General features: G+C 45.3%; 1 protein-coding gene across 1 annotated transcript; it reads left to right on the top strand.

The window, feature by feature from the left end:
• Positions 1-1,747: 1,747 nt before the first annotated feature.
• Positions 1,748-23,259, top strand: LOC101872246 (inverted formin-2). The gene is made up of 5 exons (XM_005149587.3): positions 1,748-1,877; positions 19,872-20,280; positions 21,603-21,718; positions 22,253-22,412; positions 23,222-23,259. Exons 2-5 carry the CDS (start codon positions 19,887-19,889, stop codon positions 23,257-23,259), a joined length of 708 nt encoding a protein of 235 aa, XP_005149644.1. The 5' UTR covers positions 1,748-1,877; positions 19,872-19,886.
• The last annotated feature ends 1,641 nt before the right edge of the window (positions 23,260-24,900 follow it).

The following is a 24,900-nucleotide window of genomic DNA, read 5'->3' as shown; positions in this document are numbered from 1 at the left end:
ATGAATGACAAATATTGAGTATTAAAGATGTGTAGAGCAGTGATATGTGGAGGAAGGCGAAGAGCTCCCTTGCTGTCTTTTGTCTGCTCCAAGTACAAGGGCACTGAGCTGCAGATCTCTTGCACATAACACAGCTCCCCAGCATCCCAGCCACTTTATGGTCCTATGGACATAGCTGGCAAGGGGATCAAAATATCCACCGGCCAACTGACCCAGCACACACAGTCACCATGTGGGAAAGAGGCCACAAATCAGACACTGAAAATGCCTGAAATGGGCTTATGCATGAGGCAGCCTGGGGAGAAGCTCCGCAGGTCCCATCATGGCCAAGAGCAAGGTGTCCTACCTGCCTTCCATGTGTCCAGCCCAGGATGAAAAGGGATCAGACAAAGGCAAAGGAGAAAAATAATGTACTCAGGCAGGAAAGATTTAGGTTCTCTGCTCCTCTCCACACACAAAAGTACCAAAAACTTTCAGAGAAGGGAAAAAAGGCTAAAGGAAAAACAGCAGTGGCAGCAAAAGACAATTACTATTTCCTAAATAAAAAATAGCCCTTTCAAAATCAGGTTTATACCTTCAGAGAAATATTCCACGGTATACATACATTTTTTCTGCTGTGTAGATCTGCAAAACAAAATATTTACCTGCTGAGAACTGCAGAAGATACCAATCAGAAACATGTCTTTTGAGTAATAGAAAACCTGATGAGCCACACTGGTGAACTGCCATCCCTGAGAGAGGCAGTCTTCTTCCATTTCTCTCCTTTTCCACTAAAAACAGAGGAGCGTTTTACGAGCAAACAGTAAAGCCTCAAGTCTCATTTTCCAATTTGAAGTCTCAGAGAGGCACAGCACTGTGTTCTTACCCTGTAACTATCCTCCAGTCTCCTGTAATCACACTCACTGGTCTAAGCTCAGCTCACACAGGCTTGCAGCAGCCCTTTGTGAAACACTTTATTATTTTTCCAGCAGCTATCCCCTTCTCTCTCAACCATGACTTTCCCTTTGTTTTCCCTCTGGATAGCAAAGCTGAGTGGCTCTGCCTGAAACAAAAATTGTCTCCAGCCCTTAATTCCTACAGGAGACTGTACTCCTGACCCACAAAGGGAAACAAACTTTTCCACCCAACTCTCCCCACTTGGCTCATAATACTTAGCCTAACTCCACCGTTTCGCTGCTGATCTGTAGAGCCAATGTGTTCTACTAAAGGTGAAGGCATCCCTCCCCTCTTTGCACCGATGTTGCAGTGAAACACTTAAGGGGACCGGGATCACGTAAATCAGGATCCCTCGAAGGTGGCACAGGGTATACTCGATGCAAGGGGTCTGTCCCCAGCTTCCGTGATTTCTCACATACGTCCCAGCCCCGGTCCATGGATTCAAACCCCCTGTCTGGGCAGAAGGGCCCCACGCCGGGCACGGGGTGTACACGCCGGAGCAATGAGCAGCTCGGGCTGCAACACGCTTCTTTCCGGGGCGGACGGCAGCAGTTGCCTCCAGAGTGCCCTCGGCAACTGGCAGAAAAGGCGCACTAGGGGACCACAACCGAGAGACTCAGATCCCTCCTGCGGCGAGGAAGAGGGGAGGCGAGAGGGACAGCAGGGACGGCCCTTCTTCCGGGGAAGCTCTGCCCAGGGCTCTTCGAGGATGGACCCGGGAGAGGCGCCCTGGCTGCTGTCGGGGATCCCCCCATAGGGGCAGCAGGACTCCACATCGGGAGAGTAGAAACTTCCCGGCCCCTCTCCCGCCGCACCGCCCGCGCTCCGCCCCGGAACCGGGCGCGGCTCCCGCGGACGGGCAGAGCCCGGCAGCTGCGGGCTCAAGTGAGGGGTCTTAGGTACCGCGTCTTTCGGCTCCCCTCCCGCAGGAGGCCGCCGCGGTAAGACCGAGCTCCGCCGGGGGCGGTAGCGGGGTGCTCTAGGGGCAGAGAAGTTGGGCTGAATTCTCTCCCCTCCCCGGGTTACAGCTCGGCTGGGCATCCTCCCTTCGGATGTTCCCCGGTCCCAGCTGGTGAGACGGTGCTGGTGTCGAGGGAGGAAGGACAGGCGCTGGGCTCCGGAGGCTGTTCGGCGCTGCGGAGAGGGGCTGGCTGGGCGGACTGCGGGTGCTACGGTAGGGAGGCGTGTGTGGGACCTGGGTTAGGCTGGGCTGTAGGTGTGGTGGCTGATTGCAGCGTTGGGACGTGGTCCCGACTGCCGATTTGATAGTCCATCAGATAGGTAGCAGTCCGTTCGGATTGCAGATGCAACATCGCGGTGTATAGGTGGGACGAGGTCCAGATTGCAAGTGCGGCGGTGGAACATACAGGTGGGAGTTAGTTTGAATTGCGGTTGCAAGGATGCCGTGTGCGGGCTGGTTGTGGTTAGGATCTCAGGTGAAAGCACACAACGTACAGATGCGATGTGATCCAGATTTCTAGTGCAACGGTATGACGTGTAGGTGCAGAGTGGTCCAGATTGCAGGTATGTGACAGTGGGATGTGCAGGCAGAATGGTGTCCCACTGTGCGTGAGCGTCATAGTGTATTTCCTAACATAGTGGCTGCTGCGTCTGCTCCTGGGGCTGAGACAGTTTCAGGCTTTTATTTTGAAATACTCTGTTACCCAACGGTTTTTGGACAATGTCTCCCAAGTGCTGCCCGGGTTTACTCACATATTTCATTTGTGCCTCATCCTCCCTTTTTCTCAATAGCTCTGCAATAATGAAGTGGCTTCTTTCAACATCAGCACCCAGACCTGAATTCCAGAGTTTGGGGGTGGGGAAGGAGTGCTCTGATACACTGATCTTAGGAGAAATAACCCAAAATGGTGTTTATGGTCCTCCCTTCCCATACCAGATTAGCATTGTGAGCTCTGTCTTTTTTCTTGGTTTCCCCAGACTGAGGAATTTCTCTGAGTAAATACGCTGTAGGCTGTGAAACACATCAGGCTCCCTGGTAGACTGTGAGGAAACTTCTGGCCTAAGTCAGAAGGAAAAGTTAGAGTTACAGTAAGGTTGCAGTCATCCTACTACACTTGCTCAAAATTTGGGCTGTGTGGCTGCTAATTTCATTGCTCTCTCATCCACTTTAGCTTGTTTTTAATACTACACAGGAGCATGAGCTGCCAAAACTGGAGGGCGGGGAATGGAACTACAGGAACCTATGAGGGGATGTGATTTTTTTTGTCCTATTGGAAGTTAATAATCCCATTCTAGGCTGTCATCCAAGAATTTTGCTTAAAAAATGCAAGCAGTGAACAAGACCTATTGTGTAAAAGACCTAAATGTAGGATAGGAAGGCACCAGACAGGTCAGCAAATCTAAGTACTGAATGATAGTACGTCTTATTGCACTCTGCTGTAATTCCTTTCTTCTTAGTTGCCCAGGAAAGGAGATTTTCAGAACCCTTCTGAACTGATACTATATTTTTCCCCCAATATGTCACTTTCTCTTACTTTGTATTTGCCCTGCGATTGCTTAGTTAGAGAGATGCTTTTCTCCCTTATCGGTATAGAAATAGGAGTTGCACGTTTTTCTCTTCACTGTGCAATGCCAAACAAGCTAGAACTTGCTGTCAGCTTTCACGAAGTAGGCTCCAGCTTCTGCTGATTCCTGGCAGTTCTGCGCTGGGCTTTTCACTCTCCAGCTTCCCCATGGAACAGCAAAGCTGCAAGCCTCTGTGTTTGTTTGACACCTCACCTAGAAATAATACCTCACCTGGTAGGTACTGCAATTAACCCCTTCTCAGGCTCCTCCTATCTGATGGTGGGGATGAGAAACTGGGATTTTCATCCCCAGGTGTCTGTCCAACCTCTGTTTCCTGCTGTCAGCACTGGTCTTATTCCAGCCCTCTTATTAATCCTATTCTTATTGCATGTACCCATGTTCTGTGCTTGTGTGGTATTCTCCCATCTTTCTTCCACTCTCTCTCTTGTTAAGGGGGATGTTGAGGTCTCCCTCACTTTCAGTATTGTCCACTGCCAAACTCAGACTGATCCCTTCCATGGAAGGCTGTCTGATCCTTTTAGGTCTGTACCCTAGTTATTACAAATTTTCATAACTTAAAAAAATGGGAGTTTTGTGTCTTAACTCCCAGTTTCACTGAGCTGTGTAGCAAATGGCCGCACTTCAGATTTTTTTAATTTTTTTTCTGGAATGATTATTCTGTTGGCAAAGGGTTTTTAATCCCACCATTGTACTGTAAAGAACCCTGTGTAGACGATGGGCATAATTCAGCAGTGGGTAGTAACACAATGCCATAGATTGGGCAGCAAACAATATTCATAGAGCTGAAACAGTTGGGGGAACTTCAGACAAACTTGTATATGAGCTCAGATTTAACTCCCAGTTGAATATCCTTGCTCTTGGTATTTGCAGTAAGGTCTATCAATAATGATTCAGAGGAAATGCCACCCATTGCATCAACAAAGTCAACTCTTATGCTCACACAGTGACACTGAACAAATCCAGCTCTGCTGGGTGCAAAATACTGCTATCGGTAGGTGCAAATGAACACATCACAAGGAGTTATCCCTGTTCCATTCATTAACATTGTACATTGCTTATTATCTAACTGGGTGAAAAATAGCTAAATATTTTGCAGAAGGTAGATAAAGTCTTGCAGTGTGATAACCCTAGTGTTCAGTGCAGGAGGAAGGCTCAAGAATGACTGCATTTTTCTGTATAATCTCTTTGATATTACCCACCAAACTGGAGTTTAAACCAGTGTTTCTCAGGATTGCATGTGCCACCACAGTTCATCACACACTGGTTGCAAGTGTTTTGCTGTCATCTCCCAGTGGCCTAAAAAAGCACTGAGAGCACCAAGTACTGGAACAGTATTTTAACAGGCAGAGAGCACTTGGGTCCTGTGCTGTCAACCAAGATGCAAAGACCAAATTGAGAGAAGGAAAAAAGTTACATTAAGTTTTGAGCCTTGGCTTTCTCCTTCTAACCAAGGGCAACATCATGCTGACAGGTCTGGTGTGGGGCTGTCATGTTATTCTAGTTGTTCCAGTTCTCCAAAGGTGCTGTATGAACTGGAGTGAAGCACAAGATGGGAATGATTCACAAAATGGTTTGCTACATTTCAGCAACTGCCCAGTGCCACTCAGGATCCTTGTCAAGGATAAGCATCATCTGGTTCCCTTTTCCTAATCAAAAATAACTAGTGAGCAACAGCCAAGCCTTATGATTGCTACCAGATGTTATCAGTGGTACACAGGGAGCTGATTTTATGGAACAGAATGTGGAAACAAATAGGAAGAGGGTGCTTGGGGTTCATGAGCCTGAGTCATAGCCTGGCATCTAAAAGAGTAGCTGCAGTTAAAAGTACGTAATTGTACAATGTGGCAGGTGAAAATTTGTTGCTGTTCTATTAATGTAGCCTTTCACATCTGCAGAAAGCATGAGGAGAGGGCCTAACAGCATGAGGATTTCTCTGATGTAATGAACAGGTATTGCTCAGATTCAGCTCTTTCTACCAGTTTGATACCTGAGCTGACATTTCAAAGTGCTGGGAATGCTGAAGCCACAGATCAATGGAAATCTTAAGCAGTAGCGTCTGCAAAAAAACTCTATAGCATTTCATGGTGTATTTCAAGGTGCTCTGAGAAACCTGCTGAGCTGATAAAGGAGGTCAGGCAAAGCCAGAGGGAGGACTGAGAGTCAGTGGATGAAGTCCTCATCCCAGCGTTGGAGCCACTCATTCCAAAATATTTAAATACTCTAAAAGTAACAGCTCACTTCAGAAGGGACGTTGCTCCAGCACTAAGACAGGTAAAATAGTAAAGGCAAATGAAGAGCTGCCAAATTTTGTAGTTGGTGGGGTACAGTGTTGATCTTGGCATGGTTATGGTAGGTGTCACCAGGTGGTGCTATTTTGTATTGGCTTCCATTTGTTTTTCTACCATGACCATTATTTTGCCTCAGCTGAGGAGTATGTGGTATTAATTTGGGGGAATGTTTAAGGGCAGAGGAGGAATTTGGTTTTTGCATTGCTGCTGCATTAGAATCTGTTGTACAGGTGTCCTCTCTCAGTCCTTGGTGCTAGGAGGACTGTCCCAAAAAGGACATGAGAAAATCCAGTTGATAGGTTGCATAACTGCTCACAGAATACCCACAGGTTCAGTAACACTATTTCTCCCGCCTTGCAAACTGCTTCTGCTGTTCCCAAGCTGATAGTTAATGTTGACAGAGGACATCACTAATGGCAGCAGGCCACTTTGGGAGCTCGTGGGTCTCCGCTTTTCCAGCTGGGAGAGCCAAGTCGCGTTCTAATGAGTGAGGACAGCAGAGGAATTTGGAGATCACTCCAGGGAAGTGTGGGAAAGGAGGCACCCTGGAACCATAAGACCTCTAAATTTAGTTGTGGCTTGAAATGGAAAATGTTGGTGATTTTGCCCTTGCAGAGGTCAGATGAATTTGGAGACCTGCAGCTCTCCAGGTCTGCAGTGAGCCTCTCCACGTGGAGTTGGGACTGCCTGCCTCTGCTTGCCCCTTGGCAGGGCTGGTGCCACACAGGGGGACATATCATCCCCATCCCAAGGACTGCACAGCAATTCTGTCCCTTTCTGGAGGCACAGCCTCTCCCAGACAGCCTCAACAGGCTTGGGAGGGACTAAGGCAGAGAAGCAGCAGCAGCTCTTGGGCAGCAGCAGAGCCTCTTTCCTCTCTCCAGATCAATGAATGACAATGGCATAATTTCTATTTATTTGTTTCTAATTTTGTTGAGTGGGTCTGTTTGTGTCAGTGTAGCTAAAGGAATAACTTTGTTACCCTCCGCTCTGTCTTAAATTGCATTATTTTTAATAAGGCAGCTATCTCCATGCTGCTTCTGTTGTGCTGGTTTCCCCTGTCTGGGAGCTGTCTACTCGTCCATCCTGCTTTTCTGTTAAGTCACTGCATGGCGTTTGCTGAAAGCAGTGAGCTAAGCGTTAGGTGTTATTTTCTGACAAAGGCCGCAGTTGATAACACAAGTTCCCATAGTACAAGGTAGCAGCTTTTTGTTGAGTGATGTCTTTCTTCCCACAGCCTGAAAACAAAGCAAGCCATGGCAAATCAGCTCTTTGCACCACCTGGCCCAGATCAAGGTACTTCACCTAAATAAAAGGATGGTTACTGCTGCCGAAGAATCTACTCTGAGGGCAGATACAGCCCCTCATGTGATGGGGGTGCAGCCCAGGGAGACTCAGGAAGAGAGACAAAGCCACACAGCCCTCCCCGTACCATTAGCTTTGTGCAGGCCCATCTCCTCCAGCTCCTTCCCTCCAATGCAGCAGGTCCCCTGAATGCATGCTGTGGCAGCAGGAGGTTCTGGGGTTCAGCTTTGGAGTTTTGCCCCCTTTGCTGCCCACAACTATGGACCCTGGGTGGCTGCCTCTGCTGTGTTGGTTGTGTGAGTAATCCTCCCTCACACACCAGAAACAGTCACAATCTCCTCCTTTGTATGTTTCTAGCTCAGAAAAGGCTGATTCATTCTCTGAAGCAGATTAATTACTTCTGTTGTTAAAAAAAAGTCCTTTAGAGTTGATCAGCTTAACTTTCAGCTGCCCGTTCAATGCAGTCAAACAAATGTGCTCTGAGCCAGGGCAAAAAAGTTTTAATGGAAAAAGAAACTGGATTGTGGTATTTACCTGGCACTTCAGCAGTGTGCTCTGCAATTTAGGAAGTATTTGTGAATGTGACTTCTTCTTGCCCTGTATGACAGATAGTGCAAATTCGAGCCCACCATGAAGGTGAACTGGGGAATAAATATTTTTATTCCCTGATAGGTTTTATAACTTATTTCCCTTCTGGTTTACATCATGCTGATGTAGCACGCGGCTTTGCAAGTAGCTTGCATCCGAAGCCTGGCTGAGCTGCTCCATTTCTTCCCTGGCAGGCTGCTTTCCAGCCTGCTTGGCTCTGCTCACTTGTTTATGCACTGATGGGCTGTAGTTCCACATTTCAGAACAAGCTGTCCAATATTCATGAGTTATTCTGTATTTACCCAGTCCTGAGGCTTCTTTTACAAGCCTGGGGATAAATTCCGGGGTTTGTTATTTCCGTTACTGGAAATGGACCGAACCTCCACAACCATTAGCAAGCCATAAATATGGCCTCTATTTCCTAGAAGAAAGGTAAGAGAAAGGACTATCACAAAGCTAAATTGATTTACAAGCCTATAATTCCCAAACCCCTATTCTGATTACAGTTCCAAGTATGTGTTGGTGAAAGACATATGTGTGGAGATGAATCACTTATAAAATGGTATCCTAGTATTAGTTGTATATTTATTTATCAGATAAATATAGTGATTTTCATCTTGAAAATCAGTGACAGCCACATGCTCAGCTGGCGTAAATTGCTGCAGGTCTTTGGACTGTGCAAACCTGAGGATATGACTAAACAACTGATTTCTTTGCAAAGAAAAATACAATATCAACTACTGGTTTCTAAAGTGATTTAAACTATTATACAGGAAAAACTAAAATAGATCCAAGTATTGATATAAGAGATCCTGCATGTAAGTTAGACCTGTGCATAGTAAGGTCATTCTCAAAGCATGAGAATTTCCCATCATAAACCTCTGTCTGGGGGGGCCATATTAAAATACCTTCACTCAGTTTTAATCCCAATCCTGAGTTACAACTTGAAGGATCATATCTAGGAGGACAACTTTAGGTTCTCTTAAAACATCTGGATCAAGTACTGTAGCAAAGCGAAGGGTTAAGCCGGTCAATATTCTAGGATTACTGTGTTATAAAATAGGCACTTCAAGCTTTTTCACCCAGCAGTAGAGAAAATAGTCCAAAGGCATCTCTGGAGATTAGTTTTGAAACCATGCTAAGCCACTTTTTTGCAAGAATTTCTTTAAACGGCTCAGGTGCTTAACTTCTTGCATTAGCAGTTGAGCATGTTCTCTGGTTACTCCTAGTAACATACATATTGAGACAAGTTCACAGAAAAGTACCAGGCAGTATCCATGCCTGTTCTCCTTAATATGTGCAACATGTACTTTTCCTGTGGCATTAGGAATCTGGGCTATGGTCAGCCTTATCTGCACGAAAATGCTCATGATATTTGCTCTTGAGCTGTTTGCCAGATGAGGTACCATTAGCAGCTGAACGGAAAAGCTGATCTTGATAGGAGGGAGTTGTTTGTAGCCTGTTTGGGGAACAGCTGGAAAAAGATGCTGCTTCCTTATATACAATTCTAGTGTTTCATAGCTTTTTTCAGCAGGGTTGTCTGTAAATGTTAATATGGATCCTGGTAGCTCTTTGGCTTAGTAGTGCCTATAACCATTTCCCCTGTGGACCTCCTGCCTCAAACTTTTTTTTAGGGAAGAGCTATTCCCTGCCTGAAGATCTTCATCCTTGAGCAAGTGAGGAGAGTTTGTGTCTGTGCTGGAGGAGTACAGCTAAACCCTGCACAAGACCTGGCTGCCTCCCCCCCTCTGGCGCAGGGCTCAAAAGGTCTTTTTTCTGTAATTACATCTCATCATTGCAGCACCAGTGTGTGTGCAAGGGAGCAGAGTTCAGCCACTTCAGCAGCCTTCATCCCGGCAGTTCCTAAGTGGTTCCCCTGCAGCCTTAGCATGGGTGTAATATAGGTGTGTAGAATAAATATATTGAATAAATACCAGGCTCTTTACTCAGCCTGTGTTTAAGAGCACATAAATCTTTTAGAAACCCATGTGTGGGTCTGTGCCCTTTGCTCAGGGTAGAGCTGCTGGTGCAGTCTGGCGTTTTGGCAGAAAATTTTGTCAACGCCTGTCGAAAGCACCGAGTTCTCTGCAGTTAATGGTTTCATTTTCCCAGTTGGAAGCACCGTCCCCAAAGCAGGATGTTTTTATTGTTGCAGAAGCTTCCTACCAAAGGAGCTGTGGAGAGAATGTTTTGGATATTTAAAGCGGATCAACCCCATGAAATATAAAGCTCCTGGAAACATGCACGTACTGGCAGTAGCAGAGTCCTTTATTTTCATTATCCAAAGTATCCATCAGATGGACTACTTCAGAGAGGGTTTTTTTTTCTTTTTTTCTCATGGTGTCATATAAAGTGAATGTATTCTGCAAAAAAGCGGGCAGAGAGCTGGTCTGTGACAAGAGAGCAGGAGGGGTGTCAGTCTCCACGGAGCGTAGAGAAATTGAATAAGCAGAAGAGCCAGTGTCTTGCTGAGTTCCTGTCTTGCTCCCGTGACTTCCTGAGTATGCTCAGTGTCTCTGCTGCCCAAAAAGGAAGCAAACCGCCTGCTTTTATTGTGCTCTCCCAGTGCCTGGGAAGGTCATTGCTAGCTTACCCTGTCTGCTACCCAGCAGTTGTTCTGGTGTCTCCTGCTGTCCCCATGGCAAAGGCCAGATGCCTTCTCTTCCTTGTGAGCAGGAGGAGGATTGGGCTCTTCTCCTAATTTTGTATGGTTTCACCTGACCAAATACCTTTTCAATGCCCTTTCAGCACTTTTTTGAACTAGTACTTCTGGTTGCTTAACGTAGAGCTTGGGTCTCCGATGAATGAAGGAGCATTGTTGTATTATCCAGATTTCTTTCCAGTACCCTAATTTTTCCCTTATTAACATGTCTTCACTGGCTCCATAGGAGCTGCAGTACCCAATAAGCCGGTCACAGAGATGCAGAGGTGAGTATTTCCCTTGTAATTTTTGAATACTGGCTGTGCTGATGTTTAGTAATTTAGTAGCAGATGAAACAAGGCATTTTAGGCAGGATCACCTGAAAAAAAGCCATTGCAGCAGACCTCTGCCTGGCATCTCTCCTTGCCTGCCAGAAATAAGCTGGGTGTCTCCTTTCCAAAATCCTTGACACAACTTATAAGAAAAGCCACCGGCACAGGAGCTGATTTGTCACATAAATGTAGAGCAGTGAGAAGACACCATTTGCTGTAATTAGGAATAATCTAATTCCTGAGGGCAAATGGGGTGTATTTATTTCTGTTTAATTGGATTTTGTGGATCCGCCATGTGGGCAGGGGAGCCACCTTGCTGCAATCCAGAGGCAGCAGAGGGATACTGGAGCTGTAGAGGGTCTTGGCTCATTTTTACCTGCTTTGGGACTAAGCTTAATTCTTGATTTAATGTCTGATTTTGAGGTAATTGCTATTCAGAGGACCACCAAATCATTTACTAGAAAAATGGGGTAAAACTGGGCTGATTTGCTGGGAGAAAACCATTATCCCTCTCTCTGAACAATCTGAAAGCAAAGTTAGTGGAACAGAAGCTCAGACATGCGGGGATGGAGTCTTGGTGGTTCATGCCCTTACCACCCTACATCCTTGTGGTCTGGGGGCAAAGCATTGCTCCCCAGGACAGCACTCGGCTCTCCTGTAAAAAAAGAGGAAGGATGGCCAGGCTGGGTGGGATGGACTCCCCACTGGCACCCCTCTCCAAGCACATCAGCATGTGGCTGTCGATGCTTCCTCCAGGGGAAGAGGAGGCCAGGGATACTGAGGAAACCCTCGCTCCTTAGTCAGTGCCCAAAGCATTCAGTCTGAGACACAGCCCTATGCATGGACTCTCTCTGGCTGTGCCATGAAAAACATACACCTTTGCTAGTGCCAAGTTACAGGCAGTCAGGTTGATGGACCTCAGCAGGGTGCAGAAGCATCTCTCTGTCTGTGAGCTGGCCTCGCAGAGGCTGGCGTTAGAGCCTGGTGAGGGTGCAGGCAACTGCCTGCAGCAGCCAGGCAAGGCTCAAAACCCCTGGAAGCAGCACAAGTGATGCACGAGCTGGGAGTAGAAGCTGGGATCCAAACCCCTTTGTTTTTCTCAGCTACTGCCCATTGCTGCTGCTATTCATGTGCCATGGGATGCACAGAGGTATGCTGCAACCCTAGAGCTGGTTTTTCTGCTTTTTTTAGCCAGATGTATCTGCTTCTGCTTTTTTTTTTTTATTGGGAGAAACGATGCAGCCTTTCTAAGAACACAGACATTTCTGGCATATCTCACAGGTCCAGGCTTCAGATGAAGCCTGATGGAAGCTGATAGCCCTTTAAATTTCTTCCATGGTTGCAAGAACAGAAATTTGCAGCAGCAACAGTCCTTTCTTGGCAGGGTTTTTTTTTTCTCTTAACATTTTATATTCTTCCAAAAACCTGTTGTGAGCCCCATCCTGCTCCCAAGAACCACATTAGCTGCTAATCACTTGAGGACTTGGGGATTAAACTTTAGGAGGGCATGTAATGTGAAGTGACATTCGTTTTCTGTTGCAAAACCTGTCATGAATTAATGTTTGTTTTGGACTGTATAAACATACCCTCAGACTGCTTCGTAAGTCAGAATGGGGATCTGTGCAGAGTCATTTCACTGGATATTGAATTGTTGTGGTGGAACTGCCTTAACTAGAAAGCACATGGGCAATAGTCTCTTAAAGACTAACTGGAGGACAGACTAATCAGTGTATTTCCAATATTGGTGGAGCTGTGCTGTTGTTTACACAAGAGCCAAGTTTCCCTACTACAGGCAGGAAAACTCTTGCTGTGGGCTCCAACTTTGGATCTAGGGGATTCCGTTCAGGATAGAGACTGTATAGGGTGAGAAAAAAAACAGCATTTGAAGCTTAATTGCCACCCTGAGCCAGGCAGGAGGTGTCTGCTAAAATGGGCCATGTTGAAGTATTCACAATTTAATAATAACTGGCTTTCAGTTAACACCTCCTGAGAGGCTGAATGGATGCATTTTACAGCTGTGGCTTTAAAACTGGTTTCCACGTGAAATCTTTACCAGAATGGCACAGAGAAGCTTTCTGTTAGAAAAAGCTCTCGAAGTTTTCAGAGCCTGCTCAGCCCACAAAAGCTGGGCTGGTCCAAAGCTCAGTGGGACCTTAGGGGTCCCATGATGAGAGCAGGATTCCCAGCATCGAGCCCCTGCCCAGGGGAACACTGCCTGAGCCTCCAACCTTTCCCCTGCCATGCTTCTCCTAGCTGCTGATCTCGGATTGGGCTGCCTCAGGTTGGGCATCCTCATTATTTTAAGCTGTTCTGTGTCTCTCGGTGTTTCAAACATCTTGCAGTGTTTAAGGCCCAATGCCACAAAGCTGGAAAGCCCCTGCACAGCTGATGCAGGTGAAGGGGCTTCCCCCACAGCCTGCCGCTCTCACACTCTCCATCCCACCCAGCCCAGCCATTCTTCTTCCTCTTTTTTTTTTCTTTTCTTTTTTTTTTCCCTTTACCAGATCATTTCCCTGCTTTGATCATTTCCTTGTTCTGAGTCATCCCATGCCTGGACTGCTTTCTCATGCTGGCGGGTGGAGCTGTGGTGGGGTACAAGCCTCCCTTCTCCCCAGCCCATGGGGAAGTGTCACCCTCCCAGCTGCCAGTGCAGTGAATGAAGAGGGTGACAAGTTACATGCAAATGAAGTCTCTGGAGGCTACAGAAAAGTGACTTCCTTGCACCTTTCCAAAGACTGGTGTTTACATACTATTAGACCTGGTATTTACATACTGTTAGACGCTGACATCCTGTTGAACTTTCTTAGAGCCTTTGATTTGCAGACATGCTTGTGTGGGGTTTTAGACTACTGACTGGAGGTTCCTTGGCAGAGAAGAAAATGAACTGGCCAGGGAAGTGAAGGCTCACACAGCCAGTCAAGAGGATCCTTCCGTGTAAGAGAGACAAGGAAATAATTTGGCTTCAGCTCTGAGGTAGGAATTATTCCCTCTGCCCATTTTTTCTCTCCACCTGGCATCCTGTGGAAGTGTTTAAAATTAACCCCAAAAAGGCAATAAAAGGGTTTTGGCTCTCATCTGTTTGTGTGACAGCTTTCTATTGAGTGGCAGCTGCGGGAGTCTCAGAAAGTTACTGCCAGACTGTCCGTGTCGCTGGGTTTCTGCTTTTCATGTGACCTCCAAATCATCATAATAAGTTACATCCCAAAATGCTGAATGATGCTAGGATTGCTGGCAGGTGGAGGTGCTTCTGGCGAGGTCTCCCAGTGGCAGTGAAGGTCTGACAGCTGCACCAATCTGATTTTAAACCCAGCTTACCAGGTTAAAGTAAATTCGGTATTGTCTTCAGAGTGTGTTACTGCCATAACAAAGAGTGGGTTTAAACCAATTTAAAGCTAAGTTAATGCAACCATTAGGTATAAATAAGGGTTTAGATGCCACTGAAGATCCTAACATAAACATCCTTAAGCATCTCGCTTGAGCTTGATTTGTATGTTGGTGCTGGTAGCATCCTGATTATTTATTTACTTGTTTATTTATTGTTGAGGAAGAAGGCATTACTGATGATTTTTACTGGTGTGGTTAATCCTGGTGTAACCCCACCACTACTAATGTATATTGAATGGACATATTTGCCCCTTGTGCAAGACATCACATGGTATCCTAGGTTGTGTTTGCCCAGGAGAGAGAAGCTCTGCTTGCACACAGCATTCAAAGTAGTGATGAATGGGAGTGAATCAGGACAAGGTGGTTTTCCTTTCTTTGTAAAGTAATGAGCTATACTGGCAAAATACATGTATATTTATGCCAGTATTGCCACAGTCCTTTTTGTCTAAGCACTGAAATCCTTTTCGGGGAGATCACTTCCTGAAGAAGCCATTGTCAACCCCATGCCAGCCCCAGGCAGTGTGTGAATGGCACAAATCCTTCCTGCCAGTCACAGCTGAATATCTGTGCTCCTGCATTTGCTAAAGGCAAAACACTCCCTGTAACAGTGCAGCACCTCTGAGGACACAGCCAACCTGGGCTGCTTTGGGAGCTCCTTTTTGCCTTATATATGGGCTGTGCCAAAGTAAAACACTGCTGGAGAATTAATTTCCTTCAGTAATGTGGAGCAAGACTGGGCACTCATTCCAAGACCATTTAATTTTTCAAGCATTTATCACTCATTCTGGCCTCTGATACAGGTGAGGATCAAGAATACATAGATCTGAAGATCACTGAGTCTATTGGCTATGGCAGAGAAAGGATGGAGCATTGGCTGGTTTGCATGCTGAGATCTGTTGGGCAGAGCATGCCTTTTGTTTGCACGCCTCAATTTCCTACTGATGCTAGTGGGCCCACACCAAGGGGTCAGGTTGATTTCTAAACCAGAGGTTTGTGGTGTTGCCCCCCATCCCTGCTTCTTTCAGTACTTGGGAGGATGATTTCATTAGCCTTTATGTGCGTGAACTGTTCAGACGCTACATGGGTAAACACAACAGTACAAGTGAAAGCGAGAAAAGAGAAGGAAGAAACCCATCATGCTTCTGGAAGTAGTTTTGGAAAGCACAAAGCCAGGATGTTGTTTCTTTTTAGTGACTGTCTGACATGTTGCAAAATGCAAAGGCTTAGCATATTCCTAGCAGCAGAGTGAAGACTGGAACTAACCAGAAGCAAAATCTATCGTTAGCAGTCAGCCAGGCAGAACGGGCTCCCGAGTGTCAGGAACAGGCACAGAAGGAAGGAAGGACTGAGCAGAGAAAAAGTGCTTCCTTAACACAAGCTGTGTGCACCAGCAGCCTTGCGGAGGGAAGCAGAGGGCTGCAAGGGCAGCATGTGAGGCAGGGTCCTCTCAGACTTCTTCAAAGGGCAGCAAGGAGCTGCTATTTCCTCTCACCCCTGCCCATCCTACAGCATTGGCAGCAGGTCTGCTCCCAGAAAAACAGAATGGTTTTGACCTGTAATTTTTCTCCCTTTTGTTTTCACTCAATTGCACTTAGCTGCCCTGAGAAATCTCTTTTTTACAAGTCCTCCTGGGTCCTTGCTGTGATCCGTGTCATCCTGGAGGCATGTAATAATTTTCAGCTGAAAGCTGTGCTGTGCAGATCTGTTCTCCACAGCTTCACAGGGTGGAGAAAGTATTGATGTGCCCTGATTTATCTCCCACAGATGTCATCTCCCTAAGAGCTGACTTGAAGGACAGAAGGGCACAGAAAACTGATTCTGGGAAGCACCCAATTCAGAAAGAATTGAGGAAATTTTATGAACTGGTTTCTCTGGATGCAGGAAACATCATAGCTTTGCAAACCCAGAGATCCAAAAAGTCAGCACTGTGAACTGCAACGTTGCTGTGGCTGGTTGCAGGAGGACAAGTCTTTATTATGATGCCTTTGTTTCCCAAAGGAATCTTCAAAGTTTTTTTGCATTGATGCTTTAGTTGTCATTCCCCATCAGGACTAACTGATCTTTGAGGATGAGAAGCAAGATGAGGAGAGGGTTGCATTTATCACAGTGAATGTTGTGGCTGTTGGTGTCGCCACAGCAGGAAGCACAGAGCCACATCAGGCTGTGTCCTAGGGAGCAGCACCCACCACCCAGTCCCAATGCCAAGTGTGTAGGTGGGGAGAACAGGCTGTGGGTGCTGCAGGCATGGCTAGCTGCAGAGGCTGGGGGCATTGCTTCCACCATCACATCCTCTTCTGTGTCCTGGACAGCAAAAAGCAAAGCTCCCCATGCCCCTCTGCTGGCACAAGGCGAGATGTAGTCAGCCTTTTAAATCTAGCACCTTGTCTCCTTTTGTCAGGGGACTTTCCTTCCCTCAGCCAGCATAGTTTAAATGGCCTCTATGAGACAGCAGACAGATGCATTCCATTTTCAACCCATACCTGTCTCACTCTGCTGAGATCATTTACCTGCTAATAAGTTCCTGTGGTCAGAGATAAAAAGTGAAACTACCAACCCTTTAAAGATGTATCTGTGTGGCTTTGCAACACTGTGCTTAATGGGAAGTATGGAAAGATGTTGCATTCATAATGTATCACTCATATCTATGTTTGTAAACAGATTTATCACAGCATCTGCAGAATCATACTGCAGTCTCCTCCATATTTATTTCCTTTCAATTTATATAGTACAGCTCCTATTTATTTTGTTTCATTTTTTTATTATTAAATACATCAGCTGTCTTTTTTTCTTCCCTACAAAAAGGGTGCACTCTCTGTGGGAAAGAATATTTAATCAATCCAATTTGTTCAGCTTAATGCATAAAAATACAAGCCAGTAGTGTTTGGAGAAGTACCTACCTTGGTTTCTTATCTTTTCACATCTGTACAGAGCAGGTGGGGAGGAAAGGATAATTCAGAACAATCTGCTGGTAAACAGGATGCTTCATCAGTATTTTCTGTCTCCTGTTGCACTGGTTGTGCTTAATTTTCAGAAATCAGTTAAGCCTAAGGTCAGTAATGCTATTTTATTGTCTTTGATATATAATGAAGTATTCGCACAACTGGGAGCAAAAAGCCAGCCTGCTTTGTTATCTGGTTTGATAAGAATCATTTAGTTATATACAAGTAAAAATAGTGATTTGCTGAGTGTAAAAACAAGTCACCCTGACAGAGACGGAGGTTGTGGCTAATAGGAACTTCTGCAGCCTCTTGGGTAGACAGCATGAGCCCTGGCATGATCCAGGAGGACCATCCTCCTCCAGCAGCCACTCTGGCAGTCTTTCTCACCAGCAGGACCACAAGACTCTTCTGTGAACACACAGGACCCAAAACCCAATTTTCTGCTTGGTGCGTGCTTTCACTCTGTGGAGAGGAAAGAGTCTGGGTTACAGCAGAGCCAAGAGGAGGATGAGTCCCACCCAGTAAGCCAGGACTTGGCCCCAGTGCCAGTGCTCGGGTTTGTGCCCATCCCTGTGCAGAAGTAAAAAATACAGGACAGCTGATTCCTCCTCCCAGCAGAAGGCTGAAGGATCATTGTAAAAGGCACTGGAGAATGGGCCTGGGCAGGATGAGCTGTGCTTCATCCAGGTCAGATGGTCCTCAGCACTGCCCCATGCTGAAGGTCTGGGCTTGACCCCAGGCATCAGAAGAGGACTACTGGGGTGGAATCTGACCACAGCTCCATAGAAGTGTCCCCCACAACTGTGAATTATCTGTGGTGAGAGATGTAGGATCTTGCACCATCACCAGGACTGTGACTTTGGGGCAGGATATTTTTTCTTTTCTGCCTCTGGGGAGAGAGAATTTCTCTTCTCCTTTGCGCTGAGCCCAACCCAAATTCCTGGGCTACAGTACAGAGGAGTGACTGGGGGTGACTAATTCCAACAAGAATTTTACCAAGAGTGAGTAAGGGCTCTGGACTGCAGACAGTGAGGACAAATCTTAGAAACTCAAGCCTGTACTTTGGCAGGAGGGTTTGCTGTTTGGGCTTTGGGTTTGGTTTGTTTTTTTTTTTTGTATGGTGCTTTTTATTACCATTGTGTTCTTAGATAATATATTTGCAACTTCATGTTTCTCAATTGTGACCATCTTTTTTCTCCAGATAGCAGAACAGTGAATAACTGGGCACTTGGCAGCTGTTTCCCCATTGAAGCAAAGGGAAACTCTGCAAGAGGGTTTCTTCAGAGCTCTCTAAACGGATTTGCTGTGACTGTATCCCACTAATTCCATCACCCCTCTGACCCTTACTCAACACTGGTGCTATGAGTTGTGAGCTGAATGCCACTGCCAGAGAATTCCACCATTGTCTTTTCCCAGGGGAAATGTTCAAGCTCTCTGAAATACCCCATCCTGTCCCACTTTGCATCTTTCCAAGAGACATGTTTAGGCCTATAATATGATGCCTATCTCAAATGAGCAAACTTTTTAGGTGTATATTTGCCAAGGGGTGACTGCCAAAATAAGGCTTTGGTAAACCAGAAGCCATAATGCTCTACTGCAACAAAGCAGACAAAACCTTTCTCAACAGTGTAGTCCCCAGGAAAAATCAGAAGGCAAGCTTAAAAAAAAAAAAAAAAAAAGTTTATTTCCAACTTGGTCCATCCATTATTTCCAAATGGTCCATCCTTTATCTTGGCTTTCTGGCAAATGAAACCTCTCAGAGATTTCTTGGGTTTTTTTCGCAGTTCTTTTCCCTACATGCTGCAGGGCTAGAAACCTATCGTGCTTGAGCTGGTAAGGGAAAGCAAGACTCTCCTATAATCCCTTAAATCCCCCAAGTGCTGGGCTTTGGGGGCCAATTGGCCTCCAGGTTATTTTGATCCCTGTGCGTGCTCGCCAGCCCAGGGAAGCCAATGGTGGTAGCATTAGTGGGTGGTTTTGGGTTGAGCAGGTTTGTCCTCTCCTTTTGTGGTACAAACTGACCTTTCTGGGAGCAATTCAGCTTCAAAATGATTGCATTCAGCTTTGAAAAGGACTTGCATTGTATAACTTAATCCCTGTGGGCCTTAAAAATAATAATCCTGCCTAAAACCGTGACATTTGGTACCAAAAGTTAGACTTGGCTTTGCTATTTCTCTGTGTTGAATCAGCTCCTCACCCCCTCTTGCTGCTAGCAGCATCCTGAGATAGGCCATATCCTCCATGGAGATGGGCCTTGAAGAGATGGTCCCCATCTCCGAAAAGACACACTGCTGTTTTCATAGCCTCTTGCTGCTGTCCCTTCACATGCAACCAGTTGTGCTCTCACATTATCATGCGCAAGCCCTGTATTTGCAAACGCATTTGCTATTTCAGCACACAGGAAGAGGTTGAGTGCTATAAAACTAACCTCCATCAGTAAAAGACATAAAAGCAAAAAATAACAAGATAATCAGATGCTCTTACAAGCAGGATATGTTCAAAATTACTTCTCCATCTCATTGCAAATGCTTAGAAACTGCATGGCCTCTCCAGCACAGTGAGACTTTGAAGTGGTTTAATAGGCATAAGAATTTCAGAGCTGATAAAGCCACTTCCAACCTTATCCTTTTGCTTGATGTAAATTGGCTACTTTTAAAACTGTATTTGCTGGCTTACATGTACTAAGAATATCTTTGAAGTTTTCAGTGCCTGAATGTAATGTGTGTGGTTAAGGAAAGGATATAGTGAATTTCTTTGGGGAAGGACAGGTTCCCTTGTGGGCTATAAATGCTGGAGAGCTGGGGACCTGCTGCAGTTGAGCTTTACATCCCAATCACTAGGAGTAAAACGCTGGCTGCTGGAGGTTGTTGGTTAGTCAAGACAAACTTCTCACTTTGTCTTTTTCTTTCAGGACAAACTGTTCACAATGTCAGTCAAAAAGGAAGGTGCCCACAAGAAGTGGGCTGCCCTGAAGGAGAAACTTGGACCCCAAGAGACTGACCAGTCAGAGGCCAACCTGGAAAATGCAGAGCCGGAGCTATGCATCCGTCTCCTGCAAATGCCATCAGTGGTGAACTACTCTGGGCTGAAGAAGCGGCTGGAGAACAGTGATGATAGCTGGATGGTCCAGTTCCTGGAGCTGTGCGGGCTGGACCTCCTCCTGGAGGCCCTGGACAGGCTGTCTGGGAGAGGAGTGGCCAGGATTTCTGATGCCTTGCTTCAGCTCACCTGCATTAGCTGTGTGCGAGCGGTTATGAACTCCCACAGAGGCATCGAATACATTGTGAGCAACGAGGGCTATGTCAGAAAACTCTTTCAAGGTGAGAAGGCACCTTCCTCCTTCATCCATCATATGCAGCATGGGGGAGCCTTTCCTGTTCCTTATACTCCTGCCCTGCAGCAGGCTTCTTGGAAATTGTTGGTTGCAACTGATTAAAGACATCGTTTTCTTCTTTAGAATAATACTGCTTTGAAATCATGCTGCCTTTGCTACGCAATGCTATTTCCACACAATATCTTCATAGTTTACTGAGAAGCCAGGGAGAAACCCAGACTTAGCTTATGTGGGCATGAGAAGTCCTCAACCCTGCAGTTGTCAGCAGACATTTGCTGTTTAGTCTTTGTGAGCCCCAAAGGCAAAGGAATTGAAAGGGCTTGAAGACTTGTAGCCTGTAAAGAGAAAGAAAGGTGGCATGGTTTAGACTCAGAAACATCCATTCTCTGTGCTGCTCAATCTGTTCCTTCTAGAAGGTGGGTAGGTAATGCCATTTACTTTCTCCTGCCATTTAGTTGGTTCATCATTAGCTAAGAAAGTCATCAGGGCGTCTCCTAGGAGTTACTGTATAGTGCTTAATAATGGTGCTGCTGTGAGGATAAGTTCTGTGCTGCTCCACAGAGCTGAGATCACAGCTGTGCCCAGAAACCCTTATTAATAGCTCTTCAAAATGCATTTAGTCTGAAAGCTGGCTTGTTCCCCTCCTCAGTTTTGAAGTCTTTTTCCTCTCTACCCTGCACTTTCTTAACCCATGTGAAATTCATAGGTGGTATTTTTGTGCTGTGAAAACAGGGAGGCACGCTGGGCTTTTCAGTGCTTGAGCTTCTTTGGCCATTAGTAAAAAATATAAGATGGTCTCATCACCCCCTTCCAGCTCTAAGGGCTGACAGAGAAAGAGAAGTGGGAAAAGGGGAATTCATGGGGCCTGGTTAGAACAATTGGCCCACTTGATATGCACATTGGGTGTCTCTGCACTAAAAATAAGGCTCATTAGTTGATGAAAATAATTCATCTGCTGTTCTGGAAAATACAGATATGTGAAAATAGGAAATGAGATGTGTGACTATGGATGCTGAAATCTTGGCTGCTGTTGCAGCGTGACACTGGTACATGGAAGAGACGCAAGCTGCAGCAAAATGCCAGTAGGGTGCCTGTACCATTTACTGTTCACATTAGAAGTTAACATCACGTAATGCTGTTGGGATGGGATAGCTATACATTGGGATATTTCTCTTCCCATCTTCCATGTAGTGGCTTCACTCCTTGAGTCTTTTTTCTACCACTGATCATGACCCATGTAGCAGAAGACACTGATATTAGGAACATTAATGTCATTGTAAATTCTTTTTTATTTTGTTTTTCCTCCAGCACTTGACACAACTAATGTCATGGTCAAAAAGCAAATATTTGAGCTCCTGGCTGCACTGTGCATTTACTCATCTGATGGCCACGCTTTGGCTTTGGATGCCTTGGACCATTACAAGGCAAGTGTTGGGCTGAAGCAGGAGGTATGGCTCTGGTCTAATCCATGCAGGTAGATCCATGTACCACAAAATAGGGCTGAGAGTTAAGGTAATTTTGCATCATTTCAATAAGAGAGGCAGGGATTTATGGGGTGATAACTATGGGAAATTTAGCCTGGTCAGCATAAATCTGTGGCACTATGACTTGTCTGGACAGACAGATGCCAACCACAGCATCGTTTCTGGCAGGAAAAGCACAACCCAATTAGCAAAATACATGTGGCCACATCTATGAATTTCACTGGCTACAAGCTCCATTAGGTGCCTCAGTTATCAGAAAGCATAGAGATCCAAGAGGAGTTTCACTGACTTTCTCTGCCAACCAGATCCTGCTTCATAATGGAGGAGTGCTGTTTTCACCTATTTTCCTGTCTTGTGCACAATAGGGTAAACTGAGAGCTTTTTAGGAGGTTTTAATTCCATTTGACAGCCTGCACCAAAGTGGTAGACATTTCTAAACTGTCTGAATAGAAATATCACTTGTGTTATTAACAGAGTGTGAAGAACCAGCAATATCGATTCAGCATTATAATGAACGAGCTCTCCAATGCAGATAATGTGCCCTACATGGTTACGCTGCTGAGTGCTATCAATGCCATCATACTGGGGAAAGAAGAGCTAAGAACAAGGACACAAATCAGAAATGAGTTCATAGGTAAAGATGTTTGTTGCATTTAACTTTCTCTGGAGAAAATCAGTTGCCAGGCGGGTTTGTTTTTTGGATGTATCCATAAGGTGACTAAAGAGGGCTGGGAGCAAAAAAGGCAGATTCCTTTTTTTTTTTTAATTCTGTTATCTTCAATAATTTTTATGTAACCAGACTTTTTTAACTTTGCTGCTTTCTCATAGCTTTGATCTTTTCTGGAATTTCAGCAGGACTGTATCATTTGAGTTTCTTCAATACGTTGCTATAGCCAACCATCTTATGTAGCCACATTTTCCTATGTCGCAACTCATCATAAGAGTAAATAAGGTTTCTTCACCCTATGTCTACGCAGTTTAGACACAGAAGCTGCCCTGTGGTACAGAAATACTTTCCAACTGCTTGAATATTGGGATCCTAGGTACCATTGTTAGGACTTACCCCATGTGATACGCACATGGGAGCTGGTGAGCCTGAGCTCCATTTCTCTCTGTTGAGAGCAAGGGACATTTGACCACACTGTTCATCTGACTGATTTTAGATGTCTAGTTTGTAATGAGGTGGCTCATGCCCCAGAAGTGCATGTGTCCCTCAGTATCTCCAGGGGGATGCTGCAGTAGTTCACCCAGCTGCAGACGTACGTACCATGGATCTCTTCATTTACTAAATCACCCTACCTACTTTGACAGATCCATCTGAAGATATTTTCACATTTTCTCTCTGCGAAAAGTGTTTCTGAGGATAACATTATGTAAAAGTCAAAACAGATCAATACCAAGTAGGTCATAATGCCAATATACCTACTTTTTTTGTTCTCCCAGGTCTTCAGCTGTTGGATATTTTAGATAAGCTAAGGTAAGGATCACTGTTTAAATTTTCTTTTATAAGTGAGATTCATAGTAACTTAGGGTGTGGAAACTTAATACTTACCAGCTTTCAGCTGTGTGAAGTCAAGTATATCTGAGTGGAGCAGACTACACTTGTATGCACCCATTACATGGGAACTGGAGGCACTAGGCCAGTGTTAAGATGCTCTTGCCAACTGCAGTGTCACAGGGACAGCTGTTGGTACAGATGGCACTGACAGCGTCTCTGGGCACAATGGAGCAAGGCTCAACAACATTCTTGTTGAGGCTGTATTTCAGACTGAACCTGAAGTGATGCTGAGAGCTCACTGAGCAGCTTGCTGCATTCAAACCCTTTCACTGCTGGTGTTCTCCCAGAAGCATCCAACTAAAGCAATTTACTAATGCATATCTGACATATCTGTCTTTGCAGTGTCTTAATTTTAAAATAATGTTCTCTCAGAAACACCCATGGTAAATTCTAGAATGCATTATATGTGAGTTGCAGTTATCCATGTAACTGGAACTGTTCCATCCAACCCCACAAAAATTAGGGAAAAGAAGATTTTTCAATAGTGCCAGTTAACAAGCATAGAGTTCCACCTCTGAGTTGTCTCAAGAGTTCTGAAAAAGTTAGCTTTAGAATGGCTGGAATTTTCAATCAATTTTGAGTAACAGAGAGGGAAGATTTTTCAAACAGAAATGTCAATGGAATATTCTTAATTTGCCTTGACATTAGAAAAATAAAATAAAGGTGGCCCAGTTACAAAAAGGTGGAAATGCCACTTCTGTTACAGCTCCAAGGAGAAGTCTATACAAAGCATACACAGGGCCAGGTTATGCCATGAAAAGTCCAATTCGTTTGTATGTGTTAACTGTAGAAAGAGGTACATCCCGTTCAAGAAAGGATGCTCGGATGACATTTGGTCCTTTATAAATAAGGTGGAGTTGGTTACTTTCAACACTGACTGTCTGAGTCTGAGAGACAAAGAGATAAAAGCCATTTAAACAAAAATAATAATCTGAAAATCAGTGAAGGGTTCTCCAATGAAAATGAATGCTGTAATATTGCAGAGACATAGAGGAGGAGGATCTGCTTATCCAGTGTGATACATTTGAGGAGTTCAAAATAGAAGATGATGAGGAATTATTAAAGATATGTGATGGGATAAACATGAACGATCATCATGAGGTCTTTTCATCTCTCTTCAATAAAGTAAGTAGGCCCTCAGGTGGGGTGAAAAGTCATGTAATGGCAAAGTTAACACACTTTGCTTGGAACCAGCCTAGCTGTAATAGAAAGCTGCCCTATTTTCCAGGTGAGCCGCTCTCCGGTGTCCATCCAGCTACTCTCCATCCTCCAGAGCCTGCTGCACTTAGAACCATCTCATCACTCCAGCCTCCTGCTGTGGGAATCCTTGGATGCAGTAGTGAACAGAGCCCTTTTGCTTGCAAATGACAGTAAGAATGACATATCCATCCAGCCTTCCAGCCTCATACTATCCTCTTGTTTTCCCTCGTCCTACACACTGCCCACCAACGTCCTTCCCAAATGTATAGGAAATAATCTATGGGACTTGTTAACAGCTGAACAGAAGGTGGGACAATGCTACATCTCCTGCACAGAGTCAAGTCTCAATGCAAAGCCCCAGCCA

This window comes from Melopsittacus undulatus, chromosome 4 (genome assembly GCF_012275295.1).
Source record: "Melopsittacus undulatus isolate bMelUnd1 chromosome 4, bMelUnd1.mat.Z, whole genome shotgun sequence".
NCBI classification, from domain to species: domain Eukaryota; kingdom Metazoa; phylum Chordata; class Aves; order Psittaciformes; family Psittaculidae; genus Melopsittacus; species Melopsittacus undulatus.
Note: the sequence above shows the minus strand (reverse complement) of the source record. Positions and strands in the feature narration are given on the sequence as shown.

What these genes read in the sequence shown, in the direction of transcription:
- LOC101872246 (XM_005149587.3), top strand. Translation starts at nt 19,887, where the DNA reads ATGTCAGTCAAAAAGGAAGGTGCCCACAAGAAGTGGGCTGCCCTGAAG. An exon ending in TGTCAGAAAACTCTTTCAAG is followed by an intron (nt 20,281 to 21,602) that starts GTGAGAAGGCAC and finishes TTTTTCCTCCAG; the next exon opens with CACTTGACACAACTAATGTC. An exon ending in ATGCCTTGGACCATTACAAG is followed by an intron (nt 21,719 to 22,252) that starts GCAAGTGTTGGG and finishes TGTTATTAACAG; the next exon opens with AGTGTGAAGAACCAGCAATA.